The sequence below is a fragment of the Polyodon spathula genome, unplaced genomic scaffold (assembly GCF_017654505.1).
Source record: "Polyodon spathula isolate WHYD16114869_AA unplaced genomic scaffold, ASM1765450v1 scaffolds_766, whole genome shotgun sequence".
NCBI lineage: Eukaryota > Metazoa > Chordata > Actinopteri > Acipenseriformes > Polyodontidae > Polyodon > Polyodon spathula.
In genome coordinates, this window is record NW_024472254.1 from 153,650 (window position 1) to 177,500 (window position 23,851).

Genomic DNA, 23,851 nt, shown 5'->3' on the forward strand with positions numbered 1-23,851 from the left:
TGAGGGGAACCAGATCACCTGCACAGCTTTACCAGCTTCAGTATGGCTTTGATTGGAAACACCAGCTAAAATATATATTTTTTTGCATGGCATAGTCTAGCAATGGCCAAACTATACCTGGCTTGCCAGGTGAGGGTCTGGTCGCTTTCAAGGGAGGTCAAAGCCAGGGCACGACCCCAGCTGCATTGTTGTGTGCATGCAGCCAGTGGGAGAGCTGGGCTGGCTCGCTCTCTCCCTCTTACTGTGTCTCTGTGTGCACAGCCTGTCTGATTAGAGACACACACACACAGGACCTCTCCAAACCTCCAGGATCCTGATAGGAGCTCACCCCCCAATCACAAAGCAAATTGAGCACTGATACAGCTGTCTTGTTTGACTGCAGCTGTGAGGGCAGGGTTTGGATCCGTGTTTGCCAAGCTGTTTATTACACCTGCGACTATCAGAGAGAGAGCCCGGGGCATTCAAAGAGCCAGACCTCCACATCTCAAACCAAACACAGTCCCTCTGTTTGAGTGCTATTTTACCACCTGCTTTATAACATTGTTAGATGTATTGTATACTGTGCCTATAGCTGCCCTGGCCGTTACTCTGCTATAGCAGCAGTGCATGACACCAGCAGAATCATCGTCCGTGCAAATGCACAGATACAGTGCGCCTAGTTCCACTGCATTGAGATTATCACTGGAGCTGTGTCCCTCCACACTCATACTGTAGCACTGAAACGTTTCATTGCTATTGCAGTGCCACTGTCTGTTTGCAAGGGCACTGGAGATTCTTGTGTCATAGGGTCCTCGCTGCTTGCAGACCAGCACCGCAGGTCTAAAAGAGCTAGGCTCCAGGGTAGCAGTGCTCTGCATCTAACCAAAGCACGAGTCAACAAAATGTGTTTTTATAAACAAGCTAAGCTTCTCTTTCGTAGTAACATGAAGCAATGTATTGTCACCCGTTACGTCTACTATCTCTTTCGACTTGCTGAACAGTTGATAACAGTGTCAACGTGCGCTGCGCTTGTAACCAGTTTCACACACGAAACGAACCTTCTCTCCTGTGCGTGTGTGGAGGAGTCCAGACCCAATCATCTACAGTTGCTAAAGAATAATATATATGAACTGAATGACGAAATTGTTCTGCAGCGATATGTTTCAGGATGAGACGTGTAAGACAAACACCAAAAAAATAGTCGGCCCGCCACTGTTCGGAACTGAAGGTGAAGGTTACTGACAAAAGGTCTGCTTCAGCTACCGACACCAACAATAATGTAGGAAAGCAACACGCTGATGAGAACTCGAAGCATATATGGAATCGACTGCAGATCAAGGTCAGTACATTAGGTTTAGAATCAGAAAGGCTTGCCCTCTGCTATAATTACAAGATCCCTTACCTGTCTGCTTACAAGTTAACACCTGTGTGACACCAAAAACTGACCAGTCTCGGGACACTAAAGAGACCTGGAGTTCTGTAGGTAGTTGTTTGCAAAACGAAGGGGTGATTTCATCACATAAAAACATACCGCGGTGAAGCTGTGTGATCTTGCTTCTCTTTCAGTTCTACGCATTATTAAAAGCAGTGCTGTGTGTTGTGACCTGTCTGTTTCGAGATAAGACCCTTTATCAAAGCCGAGCCCTGAAGGAGTCTGACGTGTGCATGCTGTAATGAACCAGCTTCTCCTGCCCATGTCTTTAACGTGTGACATGCTGTTGACATGTAAGCGTGTTCGATTCACCAGCAGTTCCAATCTCGGCCTAGCCTTCATCATTTTTTTTTTTTTAACCTACTGACAGACTCTGACTTTATTTTCCTGGGAAAAAAAAAAATGTTTTTATCGCTTAGCAATCTTATCCAAACAAGAAGCCATTTCCTCCCCTTATAAAAGTGAACTTTGAGTTGTTGTAGCTATTGCATTGCTGCCTCCAGAGTAATAAATGCAACCTGCACTTTATAAAGGTGGCCTTGAAGCTTTGTAAATATAAACAGACGTTTGTACCACCAGTCTGAAAACAAAAGACTCGTTTGCATTTGATAAAAAACATTGTTAAGAAAATACCTTTGTTATAATGTGATGTATTTTAACCCCCAAAATGAAAAGCCATAGATATTATTTTTATATTTGCTACGCATTATTTAAGTAGCCCAGCTCAGCTGTCCTTCGTTATACAAGCAGAGGAAATAAAGGGCTCCAAGCTGATGATGAAACACATAATATTGCAGAGAGGATTCGAAAGCAGAGGCCTCGATTAGGGGAGTCCATGAGCCATGCAGTTCACTCAGCAACATCGTCGTTGTCGGCCTCAGGTGGACCTCTGTGGCACATCTCCAAAGTGCTCACGTGAACTGTGGTGCGCGATTGAGGGAATGGGGAATAGACTGCTTACTATAGGATAGGATTAATAGGATTGCTGCTTACTCATCTAAAGACTAGAAGACACACTTGTCATGCGTAATGTTTTAAATCCAACAACCGCCACTGGCTTGAGGCATGCTGAAGCAGCAATACTGCTCAGTGTCTTTTACTGCCAGGTTAGTGACCTGTCCTGAAAGTTATATGGCACAAGGTGAAGACAAGGACACTTGGCCAAGCTTTCGGTTGTGAGTTGGGTAAATCTCTTTTTTTTTTTTGTACAATCCTCTACGACACTCTAAGCAGGCATTGGGCTGTCTGTTCGGCCATCCCACCTGATTCCATTTGCAGATCACAATGACCTGCTGTTTCACACCAGTGCTTACACGGCTGAGCTACTTCAAGCTGTAACCCTTGAAGCTACAAGGGACATACGAGTCCCACAAATACAATGATGCTAACGCTGTTATTGTAGCGATGAGGTGCACGGAACAGGGTTTAAAATGCGCTGACAGGTCGGATCTGGTGCTCATCCAAAAGGTCAGTTTCCTCCTCGTGATGCTTGAGTCGCTCTCGAGTGTATTTTAAGAAGAAACCGTTTGAACAGCAAGCGCTCGATTCCTTGTGTGCCTGAAGGGGTTAAAAGGGTTCTACGAGCAGCAGCTCTCAGTAGTTAGTGTATTACTCTATAATAATAATAATAATAATAATAATAATAATAATAATAATAATAATAATAATAATACACATCTCGGTGTGTTCCAGCAATGCGTGAGAGTTCTCTGTTTGGAGAGAGGGGTCTGCTGTCTCACTGGGGCATCAGATAGCAAGGGGGGGGGGGGGGGGAAATATAAACAAGAATTCATTTAGCAAAAAAAAAAGTTTACTTGCAATATTCACTTTACATCAAGTATAAATATGATTTTAAAAGATTGATTTCAATTTTTTTTTTTTTATACAAAAATAATACATCAAAACAAAATCAATGCAGTCACATTTCTGTCCTCGAGGACACTCAGCTGAAAGTCCCTCCCAAGCGTCTGGCAGTGGCTCTGTCTTTGCAGACGAACGTAAAAACAAACAAAAATATATATATAATAACCTTTGCTGTGACCTTTTGAAGTGTGGCTGTTTATAGAAAAAAATTTGCCACTGAATTAAGTAGCGAAACGTATTCTAGTTTGGACATCAATTTTCAATACATAGGAAAGAAATTATGAAATATTTACATCTTGGAACAATAGAGCAATAAAAGGCAAATTAATACTGCTGCAAAGACAGGTAAGAAGCATTTAATTATTTACTCATATTAGCCAGTGATTGTTATGCAGCCCTTCCTCCAAAAAGTTGCGGAATGCATAAGTGACACTGTTTGTCACATCAAGTGAAGGAAACTTTTTATTTGTCATCAACTGACAATATTTGACTTCAATTCACAGTTAAAAGAAGTTGTCATACAGGGCCTGATCTACATGCTGTCTATAAACTGCAGCTGCACCAGCCCCACGCTGGCAAGGCTCAGCTCTGAGATGAGAGGCGTTTGAGCTGCTTTTAACAAGGCACTATTGAGCCAGCATGACTTCAGTTAAACCACACACCTATGTCAGGTTACTGATTTGTAAGAAAGCAGCCACTAGCATGTATGATAACACTGCTGGCCCAGGGTCCTGTGCTAATCCAGCCTACAGCATTTATGAATGATATGCAGGAGAGTGAGACCGTTTAAGAGATCTTATTTATGTTCCTTCAATTCACCCCTTCAGCCACGCCTCCTAAAAAAAATAAACACTTGGGATCACAAGCAGAAATGCCTTTGCAAAAAATATGGAAGACTCTTTGCAAGCTAGTATATGCATATAACTTAAAATAAAAAGGTGCCAGGGATTGGTAAATTGCCTGGTGATTGTCATACAATAGTACAGTGTGATTACTTGTACCGTTCTCGTCATTATTAATGTTATAGTTAGCAACAGGCAGTTTTGCTGCATTAAAAAAGTTTTTTTTTTTAAATCACAGTTTATGGCAAAACTCCAATTACCTGAAGATTGATGTGACAACATGCAGAAAGGCGCAAATATATTCAGGGTAATTCAGTCAGTAGGACGTCCTTGAAAAAGCCTACGCTGTCTTTGTTTCAGACGGTACTCGTCACATATTTCTATAGATATATACACATTATATATATAGGTATTTTTTCATCGTCTATATTGATCATACTAGCCTCTTCCCTCTCAGCTCCCGTCTCTCCTCTCCCTCGATGTCCAGTCTTGTCTGGGATTCCTTCACATTCTTATTGATAGATTGAAAACGCAGGGGGACTCTTTGCAAGGGGACTGGGTTTTATATACAAACTTCTTTGGCACAGCTGAGTTTTAGCGAAACTGCTTTTAAGAAACATGATTGTCGAGGAGCTTCCCACAGGTGTCTGTGCAGACTGCAGACAACTGCTGCGTTCCATCTTTCTCCAAAAACTATACACACATATATATATAGATTTTTCTTTTTTGTTCTACTCGAACAGAAAATGAGAAAATGGAAAGAAATACTGTTTCATAGTCGAAGGAGGAGTCTCCAGTTTTGTTCTTCTTGCCAGTGAACGTCAAGTTATTTTCAGCTCGTGACAAAACAGCTTCAATCTTTTTTTTCTTTTCCCAAATTTGTTGACGGACTCATCATCCAATCCACTGGCTGCGCTTGTTAATGGTCGCCACGGAGACCGAAGTGATGGGGTGGAAAACGCGCGCCGGTTGCTAGGCGCCGGCGAAGTCAGGTGTGGAGCATCACCAAGCTTGCAAGGGACACTGAAACAGAGCGGGGAGGAAAAGAAAAGAGGGTTAGTTCAAATTGTATTCCATATCCTGAGGCTTTAAGTAATCCCAAAGGTGGAAGTGTCTATGCATTTGCTGTTCCACCCCCCCCCCCCCAGATCTCCCAATTAAAAACAGCCTGTTCCTATCAGTAAGTAAATATTGTGAAGCTTCCTTCTGCACAATGTATTACAGTAGCTTGTGAATGCCGGTAAGTGCATTGCATATGCTTGATTTCATTTTGGAGTTGTGTTTCTGGGGGGTGGAGGGGCAGTGACAGACTGAACCTGTTGTGACCCAATGGCTTACAAACATTACAGAGAGATAAGCTGGACGCCAGTGGAGCTGTAGGATGTGTCATTAGGATCAGGGTGCTAAGACCGAGGGTGGGGGGGGGGGGAGCTCAACAAACAAATGCAGGGGCCATAAAACCAGAGGCAGGGTCAGTGATGTAATGAGAGGAGCTGTGCACCGCCTAGTCCAAATCAGACCTGCTTCGACACACAATGCTGCAAGGAGAAGGCTGCAGCATGTGCAATGCACCCTACTTCGTGTGATGCGTGAACGGTACAGTCAGGTCCTCTAATCAGACCTTCTTTTTTTAAGAAAGCAATGCATCTTGCTGAAATAATTAAACGTGATAAAGAAATGGGAATTAAGGAATAAGGAGGGGCGGGTTTATTTGTACTTTGTGAATTCTGTTCTGCAGTGTGGGAAATTGGGCGTGTGAAGCGAGCGAGAGCTCTCTGGTGATACTTCAAGCAAGAGCGATCACTGAGAAGATGACGCTGGTGGAGAGGGACCAGCAGTGATTACTGGAGCCCCTCTCTCCTCCCTGAGCCTTAACCACGGTATCCAGCTAGCCAAATGCAATACTGCCATGTGTTTTGATTAAGTTAAGAGAACATTTCCTGTGCTCTGAAAGGCTTGCTCAAACAGGGAAAGTTATCGGAGCGTGAGAGAGAAACTGAAAGGAGGCAGAATTAATCAAGTGCGGTTGGGGCTGAGTGCTCTGCAGACTGATTGAAAGGGCTTTTCAAAGGAAATAGAATTCCGAGAAGAATCGATGCGCCTGATTGGTCGACTGATTGAGATTTGCAAGACAAGATCATTTGTGCACCGTTCCAGTTGCAGTGTTACTGCTTTTACTTGGTTTGTGTTTTGCTTAGCAGTGATAACATTGTCTGTTAATTCATATTCTCTTTAAAAATATAATAATCATTTTGTTTATAAAATTTCTGAGGTGGAAGCAATTTCGTTAAAACCTTGCATCCGACTGTTCCACAAATATATTCATAAATCAAATTTCTTTATGTCTTTTAATATTTACCCAGGACAGCCCCCCGAGCTGCATCATCTTGTTTACAGTGGCATCCTAGTGCGACAGCAAACAAACAAACAATCAAAGTCAAGGAACAGGAAAAACACAACAGCTTTCAAAATAGGGACAAAATAAAGAAAAGGGATATTCTGAAACACATGCAGCAGAATCGAAGGCCAGAGTTTGCTGCAAAATCCAGCATCGGACATTTTAGCGCTAAAAAGAAAAAAACAGGACAAACGTTTTGACGGTAAAATCAGAACGTGAAAGATTTCTAGTGAAATAATAAACCGCAGTCTATGATGATGATAATCCACAGCGTGCCTGTTTAACAGCTGTGGGGGAAGTTACAGAACTAGTAAGAAATGGCACATGATTTCACACAATGTGTTTTTGCTTCGCTGGGGAGCGTGGTTCCTGTTCTCAAGTCTCTCCTGACTGGGACTCACCTGTTTACTGGAGGGCATGATGCTGCTGGTGTCCGTGACGACCATGGCGGAGGGGAAGCGGGAGGAGTGAGAGTACTGTGGGGGCTCCTGCTTGTGGGAGTACACTTCAGAAAGAAAAACGACATGAGAATGTGAAACAACACTGCCCTCCGCCAACTCCCAGACTTACAACCCTAAATCACAAATTCCAGCCCAATCCACCAAGCCGTAGAGAACTTCTAGAAAATTAATAATAATAATAATAATAATAATAATAATAATAATAATAATAATAATCCCCCCCACCCTGAGAAATGGTCACACACTCGCACACACTCATCCTCCCTAGAGCACTTCACGGTATCTTTGAATACTCACTGTGAGAATTCTGCAGCTGGGTGACTGTGGCCATGAAAGGCTGCTGGCCCATGTGACTGGGAGACTGTTGCATTAAGCTCTGCTGGTGGGGACTGTGCAGTTGCTGAGGGAACTGGACTGGCTGCAGGGCTGCCAGGCTCCCAGTCACGCTGTTGATAACCGGGACGCTCTGTGCCTGGGACGTGTTCAAACCTTGGAAAGAAAAGACTGCGTTTCAATGATTTTTCAAGTAATTCCAAAAATCGAAGCGGGATTAAAAAAAAACAAACAAAGAAAACTAATTCTGTTTAAACGTTACACAACATCAGTGACATGGTCTTGTTACGTGAGAATCTGCAGTACGTTTTGCTAGAGATAAAACACTTCAGTAGCACCGTGTTTATAATGCTGTGTAAACTCTCTAAAGCTGAGGGAACACAAAGCCACTTTTTCAGGAACAGCGGCTTGAAACCTGGTTCCAGGGACCTAGTTTGAGGCAACTTTGCTGTATCAAACCCCAAGTCTCCCCTGGTGTGCCATGCAGTGGCCTGAAGCCCAGTCTCCTGAAAGCAAGCTCCAAGCTGCAAAGTGTGTTTGTGTTGCCTCAGCTTAACTCTAGTTCCAGTAACGAGGCGTGCTGTGTGCTGTGACCTGCGTGTGCCGTGCTGTGTGCTGTGTGCTGTGTGCGGCGCTCAGCGCTCTTACTCTGTGTGCTGTGACCTGCGTGTGCCGTGCTGTGTGCTGTGTGCTGCGTGCTGCGTGCGGCGCTCAGCGCTCTTACTCTGTGTGCTGTGTGCTGCGTGCTGTGTGCTGCGTGCGGTGCTCAGCGCTCTTACTCTGTGTGCTGTGTGCGGCGGTGTGTGCGGCGTGCTGTGTGCTGTGTGCTGTGTGCTGTGTGCGGCGCTCAGCGCTCTTACTCTGTGTGCTGTGTGCTGTGTGCGGCGCTCAGCGCTCTTACTCTGTGTGCTGTGTGCTGCGTGCTGTGTGCTGCGTGCGGCGCTCAGCGCTCTTACTCTGTGTGCTGCGTGCGGCGCTCAGCGCTCTTACTCTGTGTGCTGTGTGCTGCGTGCTGTGTGTTGCGTGCGGCGCTCAGCGCTCTTACTCTGTGTGCTGTGTGCGGCGCTCAACACAGACCGCACCGCGCGACCGCGAGCAATGTAGACAGACACGACACTAATCGCAACGACACACACACACGATCACCACAGCGAGTCCGAGTAGAGCAATATGAGACACTACGACAACACACCGCACACCCACACGCCGACAGTCGCGCCGAATGAGACATCATAGAAACTGTGTGCTGTGTGCTGCGTGCTGTGTGCGGCACTCAGCGCTCTTACTCTGTGTGCTGTGTGCTGCGTGCTGTGTGCTGCGTGCGGCGCTCAGCGCTCTTACTCTGTGTGCTGTGCGCTGCGTGCGGCCCTCAGCGCTCTTACTCTGTGTGCTGTGTGCTGTGTGCTGTGTGCGGCGCTCAGTGCTCTTACTCTGTGTGCTGTGTGCTGCGTGCTGTGTGCTGCGTGCGGCGCTCAGCGCTCTTACTCTGTGTGCTGTGTGCTGCGTGCTGTGTGCTGCGTGCGGCGCTCAGCGCTCTTACTCTGTGTGCTGTGTGCTGCGTGCTGTGTGCTGCGTGCGGCGCTCAGCGCTCTTACTCTGTGTGCTGTGTGCTGCGTGCTGCGTGCGGCGCTCAGCGCTCTTACTCTGTGTGCTGCGTGCGTCGCTCAGCACTCTTACTCTGTGTGCTGTGTGCTGCGTGCGGCGCTCAGCACTCTTACTCTGTGTGCTGTGTGCTGCGTGCAGCGCTCTTACTCTGTGTGCTGTGTGCTGTGTGCTGCGTGCGGCGCTCAGCGCTCTTACTCTGTGTGCGGTGTGCTGTGTGCTGCGTGCGGCGCTCAGCGCTCTTACTCTGTGTGCTGCGTGCATCGCTCAGCACTCTTACTCTGTGTGCTGTGTGTGGCTGTGTGCTGCGTGCGGCTGTGTGCTGTGTGCGGCACTCTGCGCTCTTACTCTGTGTGATGGCCATCACTCCGGACAGGGGGGTCATGATGAGGTTCTGGGTCTGCTGGTGCCCGTGGTGAGAAGTCTGGGATAGACTGTGGATGTTTGTCAGAGTGCTGACTGGGGGAAGCCCTCCTCCTGAGACTGAGATCTGAAAAACAACCGTGGAGAAGAAACCGGGGTTAAAACTAAGACTTGGCATCGGTAACTGCAAGAAACCTCTCGCCTGTCTGGATTGTGAAATACGTTTCCAGCATTCGTGTTTTGATAAAATAATGATCCTATCTAAAAACATGAAGACGTTTCCTGTTCTTACTCAATAATTAATTCACACTACCTTCTCGATGGTCTCAGTAAGGCTCTCTTTGATCAACAGAACCTTTTTCTAATTTTAACATTGTTTCCCAAACCTCTCTGTGAATCCAATATTATCTGCAGTTCTTGCAAGTCTGCCACATGTGCTCCAGCAATGCCGGGCTGTTGACTGTGTGAGGTGACCATCCTCATAGAACAGAGGTGTTTATCCAAATTCTGTTGGCTTTCTTTAAATGCTCTTAGTAAAAGAACCTTCAGCTTTTTGTGTGTGTAGGAAAGCTTTTCAATCGCAGCTGTGCACTATAGTGATAATGTGCCAAACAGTCTAGCTGCCACTAATCTTAAACACGCTATTCAGCAGGTATCTGCTTGATTAAATGCACAGCAGCTGTCGTGATAGAGGCTGCAGTTTAAGACAATAAAACAACAAGCAGTAAGACGGTCCTGTCTTTGTGTCACTGCGCTATCACGCTGACTGGCGCTTCATTCAATGAGTGTTTGTAACAGTGCTTTGAAAGGGTTCATCATGAATGCCATGAAGACAACACAAAGTGTGTCAATACCACATCAGCGACCGGAAGACACGTTTAATAGCACCGAGCTCGTTATGCAACCCTAAATGCTGTGTGATTCTGCTAAAGTGTACTGGCAGTTGATTTGTGTTCAGATATAAACTGGTTTGGCATTGTTCTGGCTGTGTTCCTTTCAGGAAGAAAGGGGAAAAGTCAAAGGTGATTTTTTTTTTTTTTTTTTTTTATAAAAGCACCACATTATTGAACTGCAGCGTCATTAGCGTTGGAAAACAAACAATGTTCCACCCACCCAGCTCTCTTTACAAGGTATTTAATCAATACCATGAGAATGTGTCTTTGTCAGCTTTATTGGCTCCTAGCTAAATGTGCACCTTCAGACCCGGGGAAGGCTAAGGGTTACCGCTGCCGCGCTGCCTTTCACTCAAACCACCACGGCAGCCGTGCATTCCCGCTCTCCACTCACAATGAGCCCTTTGTTTTAGTTCGGGGACTCTCTCAGAAAACGAAGCTGCTTTCTTTTTTTAAACTGGCTGAGGCAGAGAGCTCTCTTATCTTATCAGCTGAGCTCTGAGTTGCAATTTGACCAGGTGGGCTCACCATCTTGGAGTCAGGTGACAGTAGGCTGTGGCTTGGGTCTAGGCCTCCCGGTGACACCTGCTGTAAAACTGACTGGCTGGTTGCCATGGCGTTGTTGCCGTGGTGACTGATGGTTGTGGAGGAAGTGACCTCACTAGCTCCCTGCTGGCTGTACCTGACACCTGCATTAAAAAAACAAACAAACAATGATTAAATCTTTATAATTCTTTATAAATAAAATGATAAAAATAAACACAGTGTTTGTATGCAGTTGCAATGCAGTTAAACTGCAACGATCCCTTCCTGTGTAATGCTGTTTCACTGGAGGGTTAAGAGGAAGTGGGGATCTCAGTAAGATCTTAAAACTGTACTATTGGCAAATCGGTATCCAGAAGCAGGAATGAATTTGCATTCAATGTGATACATTATTAGTCAGGCTGTATCTGCCTTGCCCATCATTTTTGCGACAGCCAAGGCATTGATAAGGTTTTGTGAAGCTAAGGGAATGTAATGCAGTATGTACACAGTGCTGTGGTTTGACAGGTTGGCACACACTGAGAGCTCAAAGGCTGCTGATGTGTTTCAGCATGCCTGTCAATGCCGCGCCGGGGAGAGGGAGGCAGCAGATAAACACAGCCCAGGACAGCGATGGGAGCAGGGCAATGCCAGGGCCACAGGGGTGCAAACGCTTAGCCCAGGTAACGCAAGCAGTATTTCGATTTTTAAACACACTTTTGTTTTTTAGAATTGCCCATGTGTTCTGCAGCCGAAAGCAGCATCTCCAAGTCGCAAACTTTAACAAAGTGGAATTCTGCCAGCCCTGACTGACTCAGTTATGAGCAGAGTAAACATTACACAACTACAAACAATGTCAATCCCATTCTTATCCTGTGTTCCTAACCTCATGCAAAGTCTTTTTGACTGACTGTTTCGCCAGACACTCTAGAAGAAGGACACGTTGTTTATACAAAGAGCGATGTCGCCTGTGTGTGGCTGGCATGGGGCTTCCCAAATAACGATCCGTCCCGAAAGGATCAAACAAGAAAATCAACTTGGCAGGAACTCATGACAAAGATTATAAATCATGGTTTTGAAGCTGTTAAAAGCTACAACACTAGTAAGAACTACTTAGATGCACAACAAAAGCCCTGAAATTAGCTTCATTACTTTTTTAAAAAAAAAGCATTGGAGAAAAAGCTTGTGTCTGATGCAGAGCAACTTGGCTCAATGAAACTGTCCAGATAGACTTGTATATAAAACAACAAGCTTACCATTCAACAGCTAAAGGATATTTCATTAGGGTCCTCTTCTCCCTCCACCCCCCCTTCTCTGCTCCCCAATGCAGCTCCACAGAGCCGGTCTAACCTTTAGGTTATTAGCAGCTCCAGAGACTTTAAACAACCCTGAATCTGAAACAATCTCCCTGATGACACTCCAGTGTGTCTTGTAAACGCCAGTAAATAAACCCCATAAAACACTTCATTGGTCCTGTGACCTGTGGATGAACAATAGGCTGGGGTTCATAAACAGAGTGTTCCTTTACAGCTTTGGCCCTGGTGCAAGAGTCACGCGAGGGCGCTCTGTTCAGAGAGGTTCCGTCGAGCAGTGATTCACATGCAGAAGCCCTGGTGCAAGAGTCACGCGAGGGCGCTCTGTTCAGAGAGGTTCCGTCGAGCAGTGATTCACATGCAGAAGCCCTGGTGCAAGAGTCACGCGAGGGCGCTCTGTTCAGAGAGGTTCCGTCGAGCAGTGATTCACATGCAGAAGCCCTGGTGCAAGAGTCACGCGAGGGCGCTCTGTTCAGAGAGGTTCCGTCGAGCAGTGACTCACATGCAGAAGCCCTGGTGCAAGAGTCACGCGAGGGCGCTCTGTTCAGAGAGGTTCCGTCGAGCAGTGATTCACATGCAGAAGCCCTGGTGCAAGAGTCACGCGAGGGCGCTCTGTTCAGAGAGGTTCCGTCGAGCAGTGATTCACATGCAGAAGCCCTGGTGCAAGAGTCACGCGAGGGCGCTCTGTTCAGAGAGGTTCCGTCGAGCAGTGACTCACATGCAGAAGCCCTGGTGCAAGAGCCACGCGAGGGCGCTCTGTTCAGAGAGGTTCCGTCGAGCAGTGATTCACATGCAGAAGCCCTGGTGCAAGAGTCACGCGAGGGCGCTCTGTTCAGAGAGGTTCCGTCGAGCAGTGACTCAAATGCAGAAGCCCTGGCTGAGAGCCCCAAGGTTAGACTGGCGCATCTATTACCCCACGAGGGAAGCGAGACTGTCTTTAGGGTTAACGAGTGTGTGTGTGTATATATATATATATATGCTTGTATAATGCTTGTTCCCCCTCTATGTAGCAACTTCTCCAACCCCATAGAGTTAAAATAGTTTTAAAATTTCAAAAAATGTAAATACAAAATCATGACCAAAGGGGCTGTAGAGTTGTCTTTAAACACAGCAAGAACCTACAGTGGAGTTCATTGTAACCCTGTGGACACTGGCAAAAACCAAGCAGAGACCAGAGCAGTGATCACAGTATTGTCTTGCACGGGGGGTTTGGAGCTAGAAGGTAGGGAGTGTGAGGCTGGGGGGGGGGCACTGTTTTAAAGTTTCTCTCTTTTTCAATCGGCTGTGATCTTCTCTGATTTGACCCCTCCGGGAGCTGCATGGGATCCATGTAATATCAAAGGATTAACATTGTGCAGAAGAGCCCTTTGGGAGGAGCTCCTGCATATTAGAGCCCTCCCAGCCTCTCCAGGGTGCAGCTTTGCATTGTGCCTTCTCTCCAGAGGCTGTCGATACACTACCAGGGAAAGGCTGGCTTGCCTTGTTCTCAAGCTGCTGCTGCCCCCCTCACAGCCCTGGGGCAGTGCGGGGAGTGTGGTCTGTACCAAGAGCCTTGCTCTGTCTTTTATCATTGCACAGGACGCTGGGTCCCTGCTGTACCTGGGATACCTGGCTCAAGCCGTTTTCCAGATTGAAAACCTCTTTTGATGATCTATCGTTTCCATTTTAATCTGACTGTCAATGATTTATTTTTACTGTTTTGCTGTTTTTACTGTTCTTATATATATATATTTTTATGTACTAGGGTTTTATTTCTGTTTTTATGGTTTTTGCGGTTTTATTGTTGATGTTTTGAAGTGTTGTTTTCTGTTGAGATGGGTCTCCAAAGCACCTCACAAATAAAGAGTGACTTGATTTGCTCTTCCTAACACGACTTCACAGAGCTGGGCTTTAGTTCCTTTTCCTGTACGCGTCTATAGGGTTGTGTATTTTTTACATACACAGGCTGGTTTCACAGACCCTGATTAGCACTAATCTTGGACTACTCCATGTTATCTTAGTTAAGGTAGTCCAAGATCAGATCTAAAATGGGTCTATGAAAACAGCCCATAGAGGATTTTCACATTTTTTTTATTCCACAGTTAAAAAAAATATGTATAAAGAAATGATATACCGATCCAGATTATCAAAGTCTCTGCTTTCTCGATAGATCACAGCTCAGAAAAGCATGTTGGTCTGTATTAAACAGCTATGCCTGCCTGCTCCCAGGCCTCTGTGTACTAAGCATCGTGAATTGAAAAGGGGATGGGATGGTAGCTCAGGCTCCCAACGTCCTTGACCCTCGAGTAGCGGGTTTGTTTGCCTTTTCCGTAATGCTTTCTAAAAAAAAAAAAAGTGTTCCCACTGCCCTGAGCTGTATAACTCAGTGTATTTCAAAGTGACTTGCGAAGCGTTGCAGTAGAACTCTCTCTCTCTCTCTCTCTCTCTCTCTCTCTCTCTCTCTCTCTCTCTCTCTCTCTCTCTCTCTCTTTGAACTGCAGTCAGGTTTGGAAACACTCTGCTGTTCAGCCTAATATATCTCTGTAATTATCCTCCTGCATTGGATCCCACGAGTCTGTTTTCAGCTTTGGAAGTTCATCTGCTTCTTCCTCTTATTCGGAAGGTTTATATCTGCTGTAAAACCCCTTTGCTCTGTGCCAGCCTGTCTGCCACTGTCCAGTCAACATTAAAAACTGCAACTGGATCCATAAAAGCTAATGCAATCCTGCACAGCCTGCTCGGTGCAGAGCAGTGTGCCCTTTGCACAGGGGGGCTCAGTACCGGCACTGTGCACTGTGAATGAGAGAAGCAAGCTTCTTTACCTAATAGTGGGGCGCTATTTAATTCAGATTGCATGGATTTTTCACGGAAAAAGATCCTAAAACCATAATTTTGAGTGATTGGTATATTTAGTAAGTTTTTAGATTATTATTATGATAAGTGTAGTTAGGTCTAGTTATTATTATTATTATTATTATTATTATTATTATTATTATTATTATTATTATTATTATTATTATTTATCCATGCATTACAAAGTCATTTTATTTTTCTCAGAGAAGTGACAGACTGGAAAAGCAAGTTGTGCAACCTTATCTTATATTGCCCGGTGAAGCTGTGAAGAAACAGCCCTGACCCATATAAGCAGTCAGCCTCCATCTGCATCACAACATGCCTGAGCCCTGGGCACTCTGCAGTACAGAACTGCGCGCGCCGGTGATGTTATCCCTCCCTCTTGTGCAAAGTTAAAAGCCAGGGAGCCGGGGTGTTGAAATATGAACAGCTGTGGCTGCAGCACTGGGGTTATCAGGAAGGGAAACGACCGGGTTAGTGCAGCGGCTGGCTGTCGAGCCTCATGGGTTTGCTAATTAGCTCCATTCATTTTACATTGTAAAAAGCACAGTTAGGACACGGGTCGTTTGCCCTTTGCATTTCATTTGAAAGCAGGTATGATCCGGTCTTGGCTGTTCTGGGCCTGTTACAAAAGTTTCCCTTCTATTAACGTCCTACTGAAACACCGTGAAATAAAACAAGATGAACTGAAAACGAACGATTGCGATCCTGAACGGTTTTCAAATGCTTTGATTTCAAACCCATTTCCTCAAGCTTTTTTTTTTCTTTCTAACCAGCACTTGTGTGATGAATAGGAGCACCAGCCACTGCCCAATTCTCTCACTTCATCGGTTCCCCAGGTCTGACCCCATAACGAACCCTTTCGTGGAACTAGCCCCCCTTTTTTTCTTTTCAAACATTTTCATGAGGCCACATGAAGCAGTGGGGTCATCAGTCCTGTCTGGCCGAATAGGGCCTATATACCCAGGGACAGCTCCTGCTGGCAAGGTCTGCACTGAACTGCAGCCAGTATATTACAGCCAATAAAGGCTCCAGGCTTTTTAACAGCCTTGCCTGCCCAGCAGAGATAAATGAACCGGGGCTACAATCATTGCAGTCTTCTAATAGCGTGGAAACAATGGGGTGTCATGGGGTGGAAGAGTATACTATAGAAAGGGCAGGAGACCCCATCCAAGGGGAGGGCGACAGAGCAGCCACAGCTTAATTGTCAATTAAGCATGCATAATGCGGACGATGCCATAGCGACGCAATGGGGGCATGCTGGGTCTGACACTGAAAACAGCTGCACCAGCTGACTAGCAGGGCACCTTGTGAGCAAGTGGCCCGTGACAGAGAGAGAGCAAAAGAGAGCTCAGGATTTTCCACTGCCCCCTCCCTCCCCTGCCTTTGAGAGCAGGACAGACCTGGCATGCAGCGGTCGGGTCTCAGCTACACTGACCCCGCGGCGACCCTGGCCTGACCCCTGAGCTTGTCAGAGCGTCGCTGCCCTTTGTTTGGCTCAGTGGCCTGCCAGCTTTGGAGTGTAGATTGCAGGTACAATGCGGACGGGTTTCAATGCGTGTTCAAAGAGCCCACCCTCCCCTCAGAATTAGAAAGGCATTTACTCAGCTCTCTCGCTCACTCAGGGTGTGCTGTTATTGATTACTGCTTCTCTACACCACTCTCTATTTTCTTCTTTCCCCCTTTTAAAAAAAACTTGACTTGCTTATCATGTTACTTAAAAAAGATGATTATGATTATTATTATTAATTAAAAAAATAATAATAATAATAATAATAATAATAATAATAATAATAATAATAATAATAATAATAATACACTTGTAACATATGATGTGTACCAGCATATTAAAACATATTTATCTTTTATCTTCTATATGTAGATGCACTGATCCAGTCTCGTAAAACGCCTGTCCTATTAGCAGAGCAGTGGCCTCTGCTGCCGAGTGTGGTGCAGGCTCTTACCTGTCATCTTGCTGTGTGGAGAGGAGTTGGACTGGGGTTGGTGTGGGGAGCTGTGTGACAGCAAGGGGTTCATGCTGTGCCCCGGCCCCACAGTGTAGGCGTCCATGGCTAGTTTCTGCCGGAAGGCTTCTTCTTTCCTTCTGTTTGCAAACCAGTTGTAGACCCGGACTTCAGTGACCAGGTTTGAGCCCAGTCCGTGTGCCTTCGACGGGGACACGCCTCGCTGCAGACACTCCGCTCTGGAGATTACGGGGGAAACGGATCTTTAAAAAGGGGTTCGCTAACAGAGCGCATGATTTACACTGTCCCGTCTGCTGTCAGCTGGGCCTTTCTCAAAGCTCCACAGCTTTCTAGCTCCAGGGTCTTAGAACAAACCTCAAGAAGAACTGAAACTTACTGCCTTGAAAACAAAAAACAAAGTTCAAACAAAAACTTCTGCAGCGTGTAGCTGAGACATGCTTTTATTTAAGCAGGTGTTCCTAGTAATTTGATTAGCTTGTTTGTATTGCCTCGTGCTCGTTTGAGTTGGTTTGTGTGTGTGTGTGTGTGTGTGTGTGTGTGTGTGTGTGTGTGTGTATTCCATGCCAAAAAAATAGTTCGCATCATGTCTTCATCAGTGATGTAACCCTAAATCTGAAGGTAGAAGAAAGCCACTAAAAAATCTGTTAACCAGTAATCGTGCTACAGATTTGCACTGTATGTGTGTACTGATCTGTTTGCCTCATCATTTGCACAGTGTCTTTGCCGCCCTGTCCGAGTGCTTTGTTTGCGGGTCTGTGTCCTGGCTCGACGGCACCGCTGCTCTGCAGACACAGCGACTCTCTCACCTGTTACACTCCTCCACCAGCGCCTCTCTCTCCTCCTTGCTGGGGTTCTTCTGCCTCTCGTAAGCCTGGTAGAGTATTTGCTGGGACGCCGGCCCCCATTTGAAGCGGTTGCGACGCATCTTCTTGCTGGCAGGTTCAGCTCCGGCCTCGTCTCCAGCTCCGGCCTGTCCCATACCCCCCTGCCCTTGCTGATTAAACTCTGGAAAGAAAAACAGGACCTGATCCTGAGTCACTTTGTCTGTCATATTGCTGCCAGAACCTTGTGTATCCTGGTTGAATTCTGAAAAACAAAAAAGGGGAGATATTAGAGCCGTTATATAGATGGGGAAAACATGATTTGGTTATTGTATAGAATAATAACAACAAGAACAATAATAATATAAAGCCAAGGGCACACTTTAAGAGACATTTGACATGTATTTTTATGTTATTTAGTTTTTTATTTTCAATCTATTTTTATAGAATTATATATAATTTTTTTTTTTTTTCAAATTCCCCAACAGGATCTCTGCTTGTTATTTTCTGAAGCCCGATTAAACAGAAGTGGGTGCGCTATGACGTCAGTAACCTCACACTGTATTGGCCTAGCCAATTGTTTTTGAAGGGGCACGCCAATTCACATCGATATAGCCAACGACGTCACTTTATCTAACAGACGACGATAAATCAATCGATGCGCATTGTTTCAGAAAAAAAAAGTGACAATGAAAGAATGGCGTGTCGTAAAAAGAGGCTTTTAAGTCCAAACCCCGGCTCCTCGCTTCTGTTTAATGTCTGGTGCCTATCCTATACAAACAGGACAGTGTAGCGCTATACAGCCTACACTCACACCACCCTCGCTATACTGTCTTTGTAATTAACAATACCTACCCCTCGCTGCAAACCGCATTTATTATGTGGTCTCAGGTTGGCTAATATGAATAATAATAATAAGTTATTCGTGCAAGGTTTACGTTTCTTAATTTACCTAAATTTAAATACAAAAACGAAATCGTTTACTTACGTCTCAGTATCTCTCGCTGTTTCCTCACGTACCAGGTGTAGAGCGCGGCTCGTTTCTGAGTCTTCATCGGAGTGCCCTTGTTGAGGTGCTGGGAGAGGTGCGACTGGTTGAGCCCCGTCACATCCACCACTTCCCTTTGAGGGATGTTGTGTTGCTGCATGTACCCCTTGATCATCCGCGCAGCGCGCCACGGGTCCTCGCTAATGCGACACACAAACACACACACAAAAACAATACCGTTTATATCGGTTTGAAATGTGCAACAACCATGCAATTGTAATCGAAGAGCAGGGTTGGGAGGTTTACTGGTCTTTGCCTGTCAAACCTGTCAAACCTGCGGCCGGGGGATGTAGGACCCATGGCAGTCACTAGCTATGGAGACACCGAGGTTGTGTCCTCTCGGTTTTTTTTTTTTTTTTGCATCATATAATAATTCTGGTAAAATACAAAATACTCCTTCATTTTCTCTGTTGCTTTGCCGTGCAACACAGATTGGGAGGTTGAACGGTAAACAGCAAGCAGTGGTTTAAACACTGCATCCAGCGCTTGGGTGCTCAGTGTGACCCCGGGAGAATGCAGCTCTGCTCACCGCGCCGGTGTAGGGCCTGTTCCAAACACGCTTGCGTTATTAACACACCATTGTAGGTGAATTAATATTTAGGCCCGCCGTTGGCATATAACTAACAAAACATATCCGAGGTCTTGACCAGTTTAATAGCTCAATTAAAATGTTCACGAACAATAGACAACAGAAACTAGCAATATCTTACACACAATTGTAATTTCACCTTAGCGCTCCTGCGTAAAAGCTGAAAGCGCTTTCATTTTGTGTTAGTCTGTTCTGCCTTCCAGATCCTCGAGTGCTTACCGCTGGTTTTTTTTGTTGTTGTTGTTTTGTTTTGTGTTTGTTTTTTGGCTCTGGGTGAAGTTGTTTTTTCACAGTTGCGCGCGTTTGTTTGTATTTTAATATTTGTTAACTTTAGTCACTCGGAGCTGAATTGATATAAACTGAGAACGCAAACAGGAATAGCCAACAAAGCAAAAATAAATCTTCCTTTAGCAAAACCAGAGGGGGCTGCCAGAGAGAGACCGCGAGTACGGGATTCAATAGACTGGCTACTACTGCTAAAAACACGCATCTTCTAACTTTAAAAAAAAATAATCTACTATTTATAATATAACAGTCCTGTTTAGGGTTATTAATCAGATAACTATACCCAGTAAAAATAGTGACGTGAAACGATTTTTATTAATCAGAGCATTACAAAACTTGTACTTTTAAAACACATGATTTTAGCGTTTGAATGAACTATGTTTTAGTTTTATTTTAATCAAACGCTGTGAATACTATTACATAAACGAACACATCGAAACGCGTGTTTATTTATTTGTTCGATTGCTGACTGCTCTCAGTGTAATCGATGCTGTGTTCAGGAAGGTACGCTGTCAGCCGCCTCTGCTGTCAACTCCCCCAGAAGAAAGTACTCCACTCCCAGCGGTTCTGAATGACTGCAAACCCAGACAGGGCTGTTTGTTCCAGGGGTTACCGACAATGAATAACTGCGCGCTATTCAGCTAGCCCTGCGCCATTGTGTATCTTTCTGTCGATGATTTATAGAATTAAATTAATAACAACTTAACTACACGTGCTTTAGGTATTGTTTTTATCCCAGCCTCTCCTGCACAACTTCAAGAGAGTCTCCAGAGAATATAATAATAATAATAATAATAATAATAATAATAATAATAATAATAATAATAATAATAATGTTGTAGCTGTCGGTGTAATATTTTACCGGTTTTCAAAGTGACGGCGAACTAAATCGTCACATTCTTGAGTAATCGAATTTAGAAACGCGTGATCCACTTTTGAACAAAACATTTGATCATTTGTCCTGTAACAAAAATGCATGGGGTACGATTGTTCCTTCCTATTTCATCCGGGTCCTGTTTTATTTATATATATATATATATATATATATATATATATATATATATATATATATATATATATATATATATATATATATATATATCGGTAACTCGTTTTAATATATATATATAAAATCTAGTAGAGTAAACGAAGAAATATCGACATCAGCAACTTGGCCTATCTTAAATAAGTTCAGTGTTTTCCCTTCTTTATTTTTAATATATACTCATTGATGCATTTACAGAAATAGATTATTAGTTAAAAACAACACGATAACTTTGCTTTGGAGCGAAGCAACCCAATAAATACGATTCTACAAGTAGAGTGTTCTATATTATAACATAATTAATATTAACACTAATAACAACAACACTAATAATACTACTAATAATAACAACAACACTAATAATAGTAATACTACTAATAATAATAATAATAATAATAATAATAATGATAATGATAATGATAATGATACTAATACTAACAGTAATAATCCGCAGTTCCCGAAGGCAGTGTGTGGCTGCTTCTTTCCGAACCCTGTGGAGCGGCGAGCGGGTTTTCCATGTGTAGAAGCATTGCGGCATGTTTGCGGTAGTTAATAATACATTAAGATGCACTATTTAGTTGATATGTTGCTAAAGAAAAGAAATAATAAACGTTTTGGGATAATTAGTAACCAGCGCGTGAAAGTACAATCTCCGGCGGGCGGTTTAAGAATCGGAAAGCGACTTGCAAAATACAAAACTGACTCGGTGCCATTTGCTTAGGAAGACTGTTTTTGTGATATGTTGTTGTTGTTTTTTTTAATTTTTATTTGTGGCAGGTAAATTGCAAACAGCAAAAACAAAGGTGTAATTATTACGTGGATAATTAATAACAGCCAAGATATGCATATTCGTTTATGTAAATTATGTTCTCGATAGCAAATACGCAATATGCTGCATTGTAAAACCAAATGTTTTTTTTATGAATTACTCAAAAGCTATAGCCCGTATAACAGGAAAAAAAAAACACCTCTGGGTGATTAATTTGAACTGTTTTCAGTTTTACCAGAATAAAAATAACATACAGTGAAAAGTATATAAATACTAAAACGTGTTTGAATCTGCTGCATAGAATTCATATCCAATTCTCAAACGTGTAGTTTACAGCGCATCCTCAAGACAGTTTGCGAATATGCGTTTTTAAACCACGTAAACATTGTAAACAGAGTTAAAAGACGAGGAGCACATTGTAATGAATTAAATACTCGTATTAAAATCCACGAGAGTGTAGCGAGAGTGTTCTGATTATTCTTTGTCAATGAAAGACTCATTTGACAGGCTGTCTGTGTGTCGTGTGTCCTTTTTCCTTATTCATTTTAAAATACATTTGCTTAGATTTTTTTTGAAACAGAAATTAAATATTTTATAAACTTTACAGTTTAAAACAAGAACAAAAGAGAGAGAAATACTGACCGTTGATTATTGATTTTCTGATCAGCGAGTTTACCAGCGTTTCCCAGTTTTTAGAGATCATTAAATTATATTAACCCAATGCTTGGAAGTAAAGCTTCTCGAAGACACTTTCACAAACAATGCGCTTTCCTCTTTACAATATCATAGAATTAACATATTGTCTGGAGTGTAACTTACTTTAATATTCTGTCCACTTCTGCTCTTTGCTCGGCTGCTTCCTCCGTGTTGAGCGACTGGAGCTCTTTGAGAATCGGGGGGGTTTCGAAATCGTCTCCGTCTTCCGAGCCCTCGTCCCCGGACATCTTGCTGCACTTGCTGTGTCCGTTGGTCAAAGTGTGGAAGACCGGTTTGGAGTCCGAGTCGCTCCCGTTCATTTTGGAACTCGGCGGGGACATTTGCAAGTTTTCCAGTTTCACTCCGAAGGCGGTGGCGGGGTTCGGGTCCATGTCGTCCAGCGCTCGGATCAGAACCTCTTTGGAAACTCCAGAATTCAAGAGCGCGCCCAGGAGCTCCTGCTGTAATGATGTCAGCTTGGACACCATTTTTAAAAACATTAAAAAATAAAAATAAATTTAAAAAAAATTAAAAAGGAAAATATAGGATTATTTTTCTTTTTTTTCAAAAGTAATGAAGGCCAGTATTAGTGTTACTCTGTGTATCCCCTTGTCTATGGCACCTGTGTCTCTTTGCTACCCGGGGGAGAGGTTTCGTCTGTTCCAGTCGGGATGGTCTAACTAGCCATGATCTCTTGACGAAGGCAATAGGCCTATAAAATATGCTAATAAGTGGGACGGGTATAGTCATCAGCACTATGCAAATCCAGAGAGCCGATTGCTGGTGACTCGGGGTTGGTTGCAGGATGGACCCAGTCCCCTATGTTTACATTGGAGCGCACAGGACTTTTATTGGTTCGCTTTATCTGCCAAACTTGTGTTGAACTTTGGACTTGTGTTCAAAGTGTTGGGTGAATGCTTTCATAAAAGGAGAAGAGTTAACACATGCCTTTTGTAAAAAAAAAAAAAAAAAAAAAAAAAAACTGCACATCACATTGGAGCTATAGTTTATAGAAAGACGTTTATAGGATATATATAACTATATATAACTATATATATATATATATATATATATATATATATATATATATATATATATATATATATATATATATATATATATATATATATATATATATATATATATATATATATATATATGCGGATATATATATATATATATATATATGCAGCGTCGACCTACAATAAGTGTTCCATCATAAGGAAATATTTTTCCTTATTTGAGTTGGTAATTTATTATTATTATTATTATTATTATTATTATTATTATTATTATTATAACATCTGGCTCTAAGATTATGATGGTTTAATATGTAGCTATTTTAACAGGTAGAAGGTGTGATGTTTTGACAGTGACTTTGTTTTCTCTGATCACAAGGACGCCAAAGACATTAAGAACAAGGTACGCGTTACAGGAAGCGCCTGTTTAATCTACGCCCTGCCTGTCTCACTCCCGAGCCTCAGAGTGAAAGAGAATATCAGACTTCTCGATACTTTCAAGTTTCCTTGATTGGATTGTCTGAATCAAAGCCACTTCAATAACATTATGCAATCGCCCCGGCAGCTTAAGGTAGGGCTCTGGTGTACCCTAAATTCACAGGCATTGTGCGCGACAGAATTACCCTGAGAGAAACAAACCCACAAACACGTTTCAACATTCTTCAGAGTCCACAGAGCACAGTTCTTTTTCGCCTGTCGGTCGCTTTGCAGAGTAATATTTTGTTTCTCACAAAGTGATTGTAAATAATAAAACAAGCTGT

General features: G+C 43.6%; 1 protein-coding gene across 2 annotated transcripts; it reads right to left on the reverse strand.

Annotated features, from left to right (window-relative positions):
- Positions 1–3,225: 3,225 nt before the first annotated feature.
- On the reverse strand, positions 3,226–22,839 carry hnf1ba (HNF1 homeobox Ba). 2 transcript variants are annotated; one of them, XM_041241311.1, is made up of 10 exons: positions 22,195–22,838; positions 18,628–18,827; positions 17,625–17,904; positions 16,798–17,036; positions 10,695–10,855; positions 9,259–9,400; positions 7,273–7,464; positions 6,916–7,019; positions 6,476–6,520; positions 3,226–5,139 (listed from the first exon to the last, which is right to left on the reverse strand). In XM_041241311.1, exons 1-10 carry the CDS (start codon positions 22,569–22,571, stop codon positions 5,119–5,121), a joined length of 1,761 nt encoding a protein of 586 aa, XP_041097245.1. In that variant the 5' UTR covers positions 22,572–22,838; the 3' UTR covers positions 3,226–5,118. The 2 variants fall into 2 exon arrangements, with proteins under 2 accessions (XP_041097245.1, XP_041097247.1); XM_041241313.1 differs by lacking the exon at positions 6,476–6,520 and having other exon boundaries at positions 22,195–22,839.
- Between the last annotated feature and the right edge of the window lie 1,012 nt (positions 22,840–23,851).